The following is a 12730-nucleotide window of genomic DNA, read 5'->3' on the forward strand; positions in this document are numbered from 1 at the left end:
TATTTCTTTGAATGTACAAAAAAAAACTCAGGATAATCATGAAAATTCCTTGAATATTGACAAAAAGAATCAGACCACTGGAGGTTCTGAATATTTTAGATCAAAAAGAAAGGTATTTCATGATGTTTCAAATAGAGGTCATAGAGATGTACAGCATGGAAACAGGTGCTTCAGTCCAACCTAATCTAGTCCCACATGCCAGCACCCGGCCCAAAGCCCTTCAAACCCTTCCTATTCACATACCCATCCAGTTGCTTTTTAAATGTTGCAATTGTACTAGCCTCCACCACTTCCTCTGACAGCTCATTCCATACACGCACCACCCTCTGTGTGAAAACATGCCCCTTAGGTGCCTTTTATATCTTTCTCCTTTCATTCTAAATCTATGTCCTCTAGTCCTGGACGCCCCCACCCCAGGGAAAAGACTTTTTCTATTTGTCCTGTCCAAACTCTTCATGATTTTATAAACTTCTATGAGGTCACCCCTCAGCCTCCAACACTGCATGGCAAACAGCCCCAGCCTATTCAACCTCTCCCTATAGCTCAAATCCTCCAACACTGGCAACATCCTTGTAAATATTTTCTGAACCCTTTAAAATTTCAGAACATCATTCTGATAGGAAGGAAACCAATATAAAAGATGTAAACCAATAAATATATAGAAAGATACTAGAGCAAGTCAGTCATTGATGTTGGCTGATGATACTATTGTCCACAGGACTTAATAAAGGCAAAAATATTAATTGTAAATATACATGGGCGTTACAAATTAGTCCCAGTTCACAGATTTGGATTAAAGAGTAACTTTACAAATTGATAAGTTTTAGAATTCTATCCCTTTCCTTTGTGGGTCTACCTACAGCATATGGACGGTAGTGATTCAAGAAGGCAGCTGACCTCTACCCTGTCAAGGGCTACTTGGGGTGGGCAATAAATGCTGATTCAGCCAGTGATGTCCACATCTCACCAGTGAATAAACTGTTATAATGGTGGAGTAGTTAAACAAATTCCAATAGAAGGAATTGATCTTATCTTGCCAAATGACCTGGTTGGTTCGAAAATAGTCTCACAGAGGGTGGTGGAACAACAACTGAGTTGATAGAGGAGAACATTTCCCAACTGTTGTGATTAGACCTTGGCTAATAGATTTAGACAAGAAGCAGCATCTATGATCTGACGAGATGTCTTGGAAATTCATAAATGGTTAATACATAAAATTTTGAAAACTTAGCTATAAAGGGTGAGGATTAAGAGAATGGCATTAACATGTTGAGCCCATCTTCTTAAATAGAACTGCAACACAAAATGCCTTGGAAATGAAAGATATATGCCAAATGTAGTCAATACTAAACCTGAGCGTTAATATTTGAATGACAAAATACTAATGAAGAAATGGAGAATACGTCAAATACCAGATGTTATATCGTGGTCCATCAGGTGATAATTTCATTCGAATATTGCAGTACAATTTTATGAGTTGCTCATGAAATGCTAATAGCCAGGATTAGAAAAATATGTGGTCAAATTTTATCAGGCATGCCATACATATCCAAAACAATTTATTAAAACCCTGCTAAATGGTTCTTTGAAAACTAGTATTAAAACAGCTGATTTGATTAATGCTTGGAATTTCTCAACTACCAGACATGTTTAAACCAGCTCTTTTAATTCTAGAATGACATTTCACTTCATTTGAAGAGGTAGCTGGGCAGATGAACTGACCAAAAGCATTAGTGTGTTTTGAGATACAGCTAGGTCAATGTGCAATTTTGCAAGGAGAAAAATCTGAAGAGTATAAAACTGTTAATAAAGCAATATACAATGCTTACAGCCTTGTTTCTGAACTTTGTGAATTAAAATTTAGAACATGGAAGAAACCTATTTAGACATTTGCAGAATTTGTATTGGAAAAAGAAATGCTGTGGGATCAGAAATTTCAATTACTGAAGTTACTGACAGATACCTATGACATCTCACACAAACAGTTACATGTAGGAAGATGCTCAGATGGGAATCCACAGGGAACTTGGACAAATAGGAAATATATAGGAAATATACAGATAGGAGAGGTACTAGTTTTAGGGATCCATCAGGAGGATGCCAAAGTAATAACGGGAAAAGGATAGAACCAAACAGTTAACTAAAGAAAATAACATGCTTGGATTACAATAATACTGAACATACTTAAGCAAATTGTAAGAAGGTAAATGAAAACTGATTGCAGGAATGGGAATATTTAAGGAGTCTTTAGAAAAAGGGTATCATGAAAGGATATTAATACTGTCATTGTAGTACAAAGGCACCTTGTTTTCTTAGAATATACTAAAAAGAAATGTCCCTGTAGAGTCATGAAAATCATTCTTTGTACATTGACAAGGAGAATCAGACCATTCAAAGTTTTGAATAGTTTCTCTGATAAGGAGGTATTCCCTTACACTAACTGATAAAGACATTGACAGATCCTGGGGCAAATTATTCACTTATGCAGGTTAATGACATCAATGTTTTCTAGAGGACTCAATAAAAGAGAAAATATTAATTGGAGGTATATATGGAGATTATAAACCAGTCCCATTATGCAGAGCTTGATTTAAAAAGTAACTTAGTAAATTCAGAATGTGTTCTAGGGGTGTAACAAATCATTATGGAAGGGAATTATCTCAGGAAGTGATCTGGGTGGTTCAAATATATAGGCTTCCCTGAAGGTGGTGGAAGAACCAAGAGGGGCAAAAGAAACCAAAATGCGACAGGAAGAAAACCCTGGATTGTTCCCTGACTGTAATGATGAGATCTCAGGGTTAAGAGTGTGGTGTTGGAAAGATACAGCAGGTCAGGCAGCATCCGAGGAACAGGATAATTTACATTTCGGACACAAGCGCTTCAGCAGGAGATCTCAGGTCCATAGAATTAGGCTAGAAGAGAGGGAGTGCATGAAAAAGGGAGGTGATTTGTATACAGTCGGTTTTGGTATAATGTGATGGTTCCATTCTCTTGCGACCTCGCGTTATAAAAAAATTACGCAATAGCTGCACCATGTAAACTAATGGGATAATAACAAACACAGGTGAGGAAAGTTTGCATTCTACAAATAATGGTCCAAATTCTTCAATCACGTTAAAGTCAATACGCGTTGTGGCAGAACTGACTGTACAGATTTCATAAATTTAAATAAAAAGGATGATGCTAAAAAGAATGAGGCTGACATGTTCAACCCACCTTCTGTAACAGAAAGGCAACAAATCAGAAATAAGAGAGATATATAAAGAAGTCTCTGCAGAAATTGAGTCAGAACCATTATCTACATGTTATCATTTGAAAGACAAAGTATTAATGATGAGTATTAGAGTCCCTCAAATATCACATATGGGCAACAGCTGGTAATTCTATGACTATTACAAAATTTTATGAGTAACTCACAAAATGCCAATTCAATTCCAGTCACTTAGATACTAGGAAAAGATTACATCAAGATGTGGTCAAATGTTGTCATGCACGAGGTAGTGCAGAAACGCTAACCATCAATTAAACCTGCTCCTTTAAGCCTGAAAGTAGTTTTCAAAGAATTGTTTAGCAGGGTTTTAATCAGCTGTGCATGCCTCTAGCTAAAGCCAAAAATGGGAATCAGTACCTTTTATTAATTATGGATGTTTCCAAAAGATTTCCTCAGGTTGTGTTTTTAGAACAGAAATATTACAAAAACATAGAATGTTAGATCATTTTAACAAAGTTTGGACTTCGCAAAGAACCAGATCAAGGTTCAAATTTTATGTCATAAATATTCAAAGTACAATAATTAGTTTGCTAATTGAACAATTTATATCTTCTACTTATCACCCACAATCTTAAAGTATTTTGGAAAGTTGGCATCAAATTTTGAAGACCATAATTAAAGCAATTGTCAGGCACCTCCTAATGACTGCGATAAAGGAATTGTTACCGTTCACCATTATGGAGGTTCATAATGAGTCCATAGGATTCAGTCCTTTTGAGCTGATATTTAGGCCTGGAATAAGAGGACCACTCAAACTGATTCAGAGAAATTGATAAACCAAAGTCCAGAGACTACACTTTCAGTCTATGGTTTGAGTTTCAGGCAGAAGCTAACCAAGGCATTTGTATTGGCCAAAACCCAGTGGAAGAGTGTTCAACAGCTATGAAAGCTACAGCAAATATAAAAAGGGCCAAATTCCAATTTTTTTGCTAGAGACAAAGTATTATCATTTGTCTCTGGGGAACCATTAAAATCAAGGTTCACTTTAACTTATCAATTTAAAAACAAGTTCAGTGTGGTAAATTATGTGTGTTATGTTAACATGTAAATGAGATATGATGACAGGGAGAACAGTCATGAGAGAAGTAGATTTATGGGTAAAGAAGAAACAAAAAAGGGAGTGATATGGCTCAATATAAATAGCGAAACAGAAACTGGAAGGCTGATCCTCTACAAATCAGATTGGATAACAGAGGGATTTAGAAGTTAGTGTGATATTTCATCTTCTGAATAAACTGTCAAAATTGCTTACAAAGACTATTACAGACTCAGATTGCTTTATGGAGAAAAAAAAAACCCACTGGTCATAGAAAGTTTGGCTTCAGCAGTTGTAGATTTAAACCTAACTTAAACCAGGGTGGGACACCTTGGCACATAAACAATTTAGAGTAACTCGCCATCACTTGATACAGCATACCTGTATGTTGTATCTGGCTGCAGATTTTGGATGATACAATTAGTCGATCTGTCTACTGTTATTGGCTGCTTGTCACCAAAGTCTATACTGTAGCTTGAGATTTCGGAACCATTATTGCGAGGCTCTTCCCACTGTATGGCTAGACATGTTGAAGGGGAGTCAAGTGGTGTATCAAGTTTATCTTCATTCACTATTTGCAGAAAGCTTATAGCAGCTGGAACAGACGGTGGAGTCATGCACAAAACCACATCACTGAAAGGACCTGCACCAGCAACATTCAGTGCCTGGAAACAGAAGGCTGTAGGTTAATAACATGCCACATATTATTGGCTATTTTGCTTTTAAGTCATATAAAGTAAGCGTAACTTTCTATTTCCCCTTTTAACTTTATACTTTGGTACTTGTTCAGTTCTCAATAACTTACTGTGAAGTATTGACATCAAACTTACAAGTTTGTTCCAGTTAATGTCTACAAACTCAATTAGTATAATTAAGAATGACACTTAGTTACTTCTGTTCTATAAAAGGCTGTTATTTACATTTAAAACTGTAGGAATTGAATGTAAAACCTTACAAGGAGTAAGAAGAAGTTGGCTGAAATGTAGGAAATACTTAAAATTCATTGGAAACATTTGAAGTATTTTAAGAAAATACTTAAAATTCAGTCTGGACATCAATGAGTACTGAATGGGATATCCAAGTTCAGGGAGTTCAGAAGTGTTTAGAAAATTATAATTTAAAATTTATGATCTGACTTTGATGTAGAACTTTCAGAATAGTCAGATAAGTACATGTATTGACTCTAGAGAAGGCAGCTTAGAATTTTCAAGCGTAACAAAATAATGCAAAGAGGACAATGGCAGGTGCAATTTAATGCAATAACACACAGAAAGGAAAATAAGGAGAAAAACTCAAAATGGTGTTAAAATAACAAAGGGTGAAGCTGTAAGTGATTTAGCAATGTGGATGTGATGGTAAATATATCCATCAGATTCTGTGAAACATTACTCAAAGTCAACAGAATATTGGGACGATACAGTCCCATAATCAGTTAGAAATTATGAGGACACTGTACAGTACTAAGGTCAAACTACATCTTGAGTACCATGCCTAGTTTGATTTGCTGGATGCAAGGGAAACATTCAAGTATCGGAGGGTATAGAGAAAGTTCATGAGGCTGACACATAGAGTTTGAGATTTGAAGTATGAGGAATAACTGCAATGACGTGGGCTGTTCAGCTAGAAAACAAAGTGTCTGAAATAATTTAGTTATTCAAAATGATAAATGGATTGGAAAAGGCAGATTAGTATTATGATTGCTAGAAAAATCAAGCTAAATAATGTATAAAAATTATTTTTCCAACAATAAATCTAGAATAATCCATTTTGAGAACAGAACACTGTTCTGAGAATCTAACGAAGGATTCCTGTATATCAGTGCACACTGGGTAAAGATGCTACAGCTTACTGGGACAGAGAGAAGATAACATCTTATTCAAATGAATTAAGATCCATACTTAAAATTCAACATTCACTGAAAGAGAATCTTAGGGTCAGTAATAAGGTTGAATCTTGAGAGTGACCAAAGAAATTGGCTGAAAACAGCACATTTTGTTGGAATAGGTTCAGGTTTAGAAACAATACTGAATTTTAAATGCTTATTGTTTATAATTATTTGAATTCAATGCAAATTGATATTCTCTGCAAACATGACCAGACTCAAAGGGAGAAAAGGTAGTTCATAAATTAAGAGTCAGACAAAACTTATAAATAAGAAATACAAGAGATGAAAATGAAGATGATCAAAATATAAAGCAGTTTATATAGGAAGAAAAACTGAATGACCCCCATAAATAGTGTTGAAATAATGATGAGTTGAAAGAGATCATTAGCCTTAGTAAAATTTGACTCTCAGACTGCACTAATTGGAGTACATCCAAGTACTACGTCCTGTTCTGGTCATACAGATGTCTGTTGGAGTTGGGAGCAGTGCAGGAAAGAACCAGAAAACTGATTCCTGGCGTAAGAGATATGGGCAACAGTGCAGAAACCTAATCTGAAAAAGAGTTAAATCTCACTCTACAAGTTAATTATTTTTCTCTCCAAAGATGGTACCAGATTTAAAAATTATTTCCAGTACTTTGTTTTCATTTTGATGCTAAAAACTGGGTTTTTCCCAGGGGTAACCTTGGAACAGTCCTCTTTCCGTAATGCCCCCTTGACAGTTCAGGAAATACAGGAGACAGCTAGGCAACTTCAGAGTGGGAAAGTGCCTGGCCCTGATGGTCTTCCGGGTGAGTTTTATAAGGAGTTTATAGGGATACTGTCAGGGCCGATGTTGGAGATGTACAATCACTCCTATATACATGAATGCCTACCATAATCTTTGAGAGAAGCTAATATTTCCTTAATTCTTAAGAAGGGGAAGGTTCCTGAGGATTGTGCCTCATACAGGCCTATCTCTCTATTAAAGTCAGATTTCAAGATTCTGTCCAAGATCCTGGCGCTGAGAATGGAAAGGGTGTTGCCCCATATTATTAAAGAGGACCAGACAGGCTTTATAAGGGGCCGTAGGTCCTCTAATAATATTAGAAGGTTGTTGAATATGGTCCAAGTTTGTCAGCAACGATCGATTCAGGGATTGGTGATTTCCATAGATGCAGAGAAAGCATTTGACCGGGTGGAATGGCCGTATCTTTTTTATGTCTTAGAACAGTTTGGATTGGGTGGAGTTTTTGCTAGGTGGGTGAAAGTTTTATATCGCCACCCTCTGGCCGCAGTCATCATCAACCGGGTGAAGTCTGGGAATTTTACAATTGGTAGGGATAGTCGGCAATGCTGCCCCCTCTCACCATTGTTGTTTATGTTGGTGATATAGCCGCTGGCAGAGGCCATTCATCAGAACGTCCACATAACCCCTCCTGAAGTGGGTTCGAGGGCACACAAGATTACACTGTATGTGGATAATGTCCTTCTGTTTTTATTGAACCCAGTGACCTCTGTACCACATTTGATATAATGTATCAATTCATTTGGGGCTATTTCAGGGTATAAGATTAACTTTGCAAAATCGGAGACTATGCCTTTGGGGAGTCTTAAGGATGTGCTAGAAGTTGAAGGTGGCTCTAAGTTCCCTTTTAAGTGGTCACGGGCAGGATTCCGGTACCTAGCCATTTTTATTACCCCCAAGTTTGATCTGTTATTTTGGACTAACTTTGCTCACTTGCTCGACAATATTAGGTGAGATCTCCAGAGATGAGGCTCTTCCAATTTCATGGTTGGGCTGAATATCTCTCATTAAGATGAATGTTCTTCCTCGTTTGCTTTATCCCATGTGTACGCTCCCTATAATGTTTCCAAGTCAACGCTGTGAAAGCTTATGGGGTGGTTTGGTTCCTTTGTCTGGCATCGTGGGCTCATCAAACTTACTAAATTGCAGTTGCCTCAAGGAGGGGGAGGAGTTGATTTCCCAGATATCAGAAGGTATCAATTGAGTTCCCCACTGTCCTTTGTCTGCGATTGGGTAGGTAATGATCCAAACTCAATATGGCTGGATATTGAGGCCTCCCAAGCAAAGTGTCCTCTTATTAACCTATTGTTCATGGATAAGATGAGGACAGTTATGGACCACTGCCGGAACCCCATTGTCATTAGTACAGTGAGGGCTTGGAGGGCAATGCGTCAGAGTGAGGGTTGTTTATCCAAGAGTTCGCCATTTACACCTATAGTTGGCCTGCCAGGGTTCCGACCAGGGATGATGGACTCAGGGTTCAAACTATGGGCAGCGAGAGGAGTTTCTAGTTTGGGAGACTTGTTTGAAGGGGAGGTTATGATATCTTTTGAGCAGCTGAGCTGCAAATATGGGTTACCCAGCAGAGTTCTTTTCTTTTTTTTCAGGCTAGGGGTTTCATCCAGAAGACGACGACACTTCTCACTAAGCCCTATAAGCCCGATACTGAGAGGTTTTTGCTACATTCCACAAGTACCCTTTCAGTTAGTTCCCCTATCGCCTGTTGGGTGGCAGGGTCTCGCAGGATATTAACTGGTTATGTAAGGTCTGGGAGCAAGAGCTAGGAGTGGAGATCTCTTCTGAAACATGGGAGAACATATGGGAGAATACTCGAAAGATCTCAATCTGTAATAGGACATGCGCTACGCAGTTAAAAGTTCTGCACAGGGCTCATCTGGCACCAGACCGTCTGGCGAAGTTTCAAAAAAGGGGCATCTTCAGTGTGCCCCAAATGTAAAATAAGTGTAGGTATTCTTACCCATTGCTTCTGGACATGCCACAGGCTCAGTATTTACTGTAGAGCTGTGGCGGGAGAGATAGGGAGGGTATTGAGGACTGAAGTCAAAGTAGACCCGATATTCCTCCTCTTAGGTCTACCAAATTTACCATCTTTAGACGGGCATGGGAAGAAACTATTTAATATTCTTGCATACTGTGCACGGAAGAATATTCTGATGAACTGGGTGTTTGAAAACCCACCGGGCATGCTGAGATGGCAGAAATTAATTATGGAGCACATTCCCTTGAACATTTTTTTACAAACATGGTGCACCACACAACAGACTATTTTTATAAGACATGGCAGCCCTACTTGAGTTATTTGGAAACAGATTTGTCAGTTGTCTTAACTAGGGCATTTGTTTAACCAGGATGGTTAAATTTGTCAAGACCTGGGCCCTGGAAGGGGTCTCCTGAGTTAATACGGGTATATATACAATGCTCCCGTTCCTCTGTTTGGGAGCTTTGCGCTGAGCATAGCTGTTCTGTATTCTGTGTTTTGTTTTGCTCTTCTTTCTTTTTTTGGTGTTGCTTTGCACAGTGTTAGGGTTTTCCTATATTAGAGGGTAGGTTAATAGTTAGTGATACTAGTTATATTGTTGTTGTGTTTTTTTTTAATTATACCGATATTTGTTATTGATTGTATTTTTCAATAATTTTATATGTTTGTAAAGTTAAAAAAATTTGCTAATAAATATATTTACAAAAAAAAGCCGGGTTTTTCAGTTTTAAAAAGTACATAATATAGGAAATCAAATAGGAAAAGGGAAATCTGTTGAATTAATTTGATGTAATTTACAACATGGAACAAAATACAACAGGTTCAAAGCACTAAAAAGCAAGTTAATTATAGAACAGGAAGTTCTGCCTTACACAAATAGCAATATCTGAAAAGGACTCAAAGTCTATCCTCCTCAGTAGAGAGAGGTATGTTATGCAGTAAGTCCTTAATGTCATCAGAATTTACTTTTTATATTCAGTAACTGTTGAAGCAAAAGAGGTTAACAAAATGCAATTAAAATTTTTAATTTAAACTATGCTTTGCAAAGGGAGATTTAGTGCTGATGAATCTTGGAATTATTCCAACAAGCAATGATAGTTTTCATGGTTGCAATTATGAAATCTAAATTCCACAAGATGCCATTGTGGGAGTTGCATTCTTATCCCCACAGCATTGGCCTGGGCATCTGGATTACCAGTCCAGTGGTATTACAACTATGCCACCATCTCCCACACCTTAAACCTATACTTTATAATCACATCAATGCTAGCTTAGATTCTATGGGCATATAATCTCCTTGTCCTCAGCACATCCACAGTTTCTATATCTGTATCTGAAAAGATTTACAAGGATGTTGCTGGGTTTGAAAGGTTTGAGCTAGATAAAGAAGTTTGAGCTAGATAAAGGCTAAGGCTTTTTCCCTTGAGTGTTGGAGGCTGATGGGTTTTAGAGGTTTACAAAATCTTGAGGGCTGTGGATGGGATGTAAAACTAGGGTCTTTTTCTTAAGGTAGGGGAGTCTAAAACTAGAGGGCATAGATTTATGGTGAAAGGGGAAATATTTAAAAGGAACCTGAGGGGCAACTTTTCATGTAGAATGTGGGGTATGGGATAAGCTGCCAGAGGACATGGTGGAAGCAGCTACACTTACATTTAAAAGGCATCTGGTTGGGTACACGAATAGGAAGGATTTAGAGTGATATGGACCAAATGCTGACAAATGGGCCTAGATCAATGTAGCATATCTGGTGTCACACTCAAGTTGGACCGAAGAGTTACTGTTTCTGTGCTGTATAACTCTATGTTTCTTAATTACCTGCACTCTACAAAAGTATGTTGTGGCTGGCAAAAGCCCCTTCACTTCAAAATTTAGACCAGGACCACAATAACATATTTGCAGGATGCCTTCCACAACTCCCCATTCCAGCTTGTACTCTGTCACATCAGCACCATTATCAGCTGGAGTCTGCAAAAACAAAATTAAGTGTATAAATATGTGATGTATTTCTGAATGTCAAACAGCAAACAAATTAGGTTTCAAAGTCTAGTCTACTCTACTCAAATTTTTTGGATGTGATGCATTCTAGCTAGCAGCAGCCACTGGCACAAGCTACCTTTTTAGAAAACATCCTCCTAGTTAAACAAGCTCTTTGCTCATGAGGAAGTCAGTCAGCACGGCTCCCTGCTGTCTCCTATTCTTTCCAGTATTTACAGAAACCACCTTGAAATTAGAGCCTTCAGAACATTAAATGATGGTCACTAGATGTTTACTGCAATCATATATCTAAGAACCAAGTTCTGAATCATCTTGATTTTTGCACCCCTTTGGAAGTAGAGATCATTTTATTTGGCACTTCAAAGCTTAAACTAATTTCTTGGCCAGGATCTTTGAGGTGCTTTATCCTCAGGTATGACTAGGAGCTCGAATACAATTCTCTTACAACTTTCAGAAGTTGTTTACAGTAACTGATTCTTACTCTTCAGGTATGTACAATCAAATAATCCAATTAATATTGAAACAAACAGGAGTTAATTTTTGCCACAAGATTAGTAAGACATAAGGGAGACATAATACATACTGTCCAGCTGACGTGCACACACGTGGCTGTTTTGCACACAACATGTGGAGCTTTGCATTGGTCAGGACATCCTGCAGCTGTGCAAATTTCACATTTTTCTGAATAAGGACCACACTATGAGGAAAGAAAATATAATTATTTGGACTGTACAACTGTTGTTAAAATTTGTAAGATATTTAGTACCAAAATGTTAAACTTAAACTGGAAGATTAGAAAGAGAACTCATGTAGACTGTGGATTGACCAACTCACACTTCATGATAAAAGAGCAAGTTACTTCCATTCAAACAGCTCTAAAATATAACCAGTCGTTAATAAATTGTTTCTTTTATAATAATTTGTCTTTGTAATCTTGCTGTCTTAGAAAGTTACAGTATTACTGCCCTGAACAAATTCTTGATAATCCCACCTTCTCTATCACAAAACTAATGAACACTTCTTTTTCTCCTGCAGTAACTTACTTGTACTCCTATCTTCATTAACCATAGAAACAAAAGAATGAACCATCAATTATCAAGTTTATCCCATAACCATCAGTGCTGAACAAACATTTGAACATTATGGGTGCTACATCCTAAATGTCAGTACAGAAAATAGTAATTTCAAAATAACTAAATTGTTAGTCTGAGCCTGTAGAAGGCAATGTTATGTTAATAGCTACACCAATCTAACAACAAATTACTGTGCAGAATAATGTCTCTGAAAGACCTGAACAATGCAGCATCAAAAACAAAAGCTAACAGGGCTGGATTGTATGCATCTCCACCCATTTATATTCTAATACTGAAGGTTCTTCTTAAGATTTGACATTTCAGTGAGCTTTCCAGAATCTTGACCCTTACCCCTGCTTTGTTTACAGCCCGAAGTCGAAAACTGTACATCTTTCCTGGAAGCAGGCTGCTGACTGTACATTCTGTGTCAGGTCCCTGGTACACATCCTTGGGTTCAGTCAGGTCTGATGCAGACATTTCCAGTCTATAACCGATTACTTGAGAACCGCCAGTTATAGGAGGTTGGCCTAATGAGACAAATCAAGCTTCTACACTTTCAAGTCAAAGATGTACACTTATATCATACCTTTAGCATAGAAAAATGCCCCTAGGCTTCACAAGAGTATTATCAAAGTATGACCGAATCATATAAGGAGATAATAGTACAGTTAATCAAAAAGGAAGT

General features: G+C 37.6%; 1 protein-coding gene across 7 annotated transcripts in view; it reads right to left on the reverse strand.

The window, feature by feature from the left end:
- The window catches only part of fndc3a (fibronectin type III domain containing 3A), a 216312-nt gene that overhangs the window by 19110 nt on the left and 184472 nt on the right, over positions 1 to 12730 (reverse strand). For all 7 annotated transcript variants that reach the window (XM_087993027.1, XM_087993026.1, XM_087993024.1 and 4 more), the window contains 4 exons: positions 12397 to 12572; positions 11556 to 11669; positions 10793 to 10942; positions 4689 to 4972 (listed from right to left, as the gene is read on the reverse strand). In XM_087993027.1, the coding sequence (XP_087849153.1) occupies positions 4689 to 4972; positions 10793 to 10942; positions 11556 to 11669; positions 12397 to 12572 (724 nt within the window). The remainder of the gene's footprint in view (positions 1 to 4688; positions 4973 to 10792; positions 10943 to 11555; positions 11670 to 12396; positions 12573 to 12730) is intronic.

The sequence above is a fragment of the Chiloscyllium plagiosum genome, unplaced genomic scaffold (genome assembly GCF_037043375.1).
Source record: "Chiloscyllium plagiosum isolate Xiang-an unplaced genomic scaffold, Cpla_swu_hap1 HiC_scaffold_12, whole genome shotgun sequence".
Lineage (NCBI taxonomy): Eukaryota > Metazoa > Chordata > Chondrichthyes > Orectolobiformes > Hemiscylliidae > Chiloscyllium > Chiloscyllium plagiosum.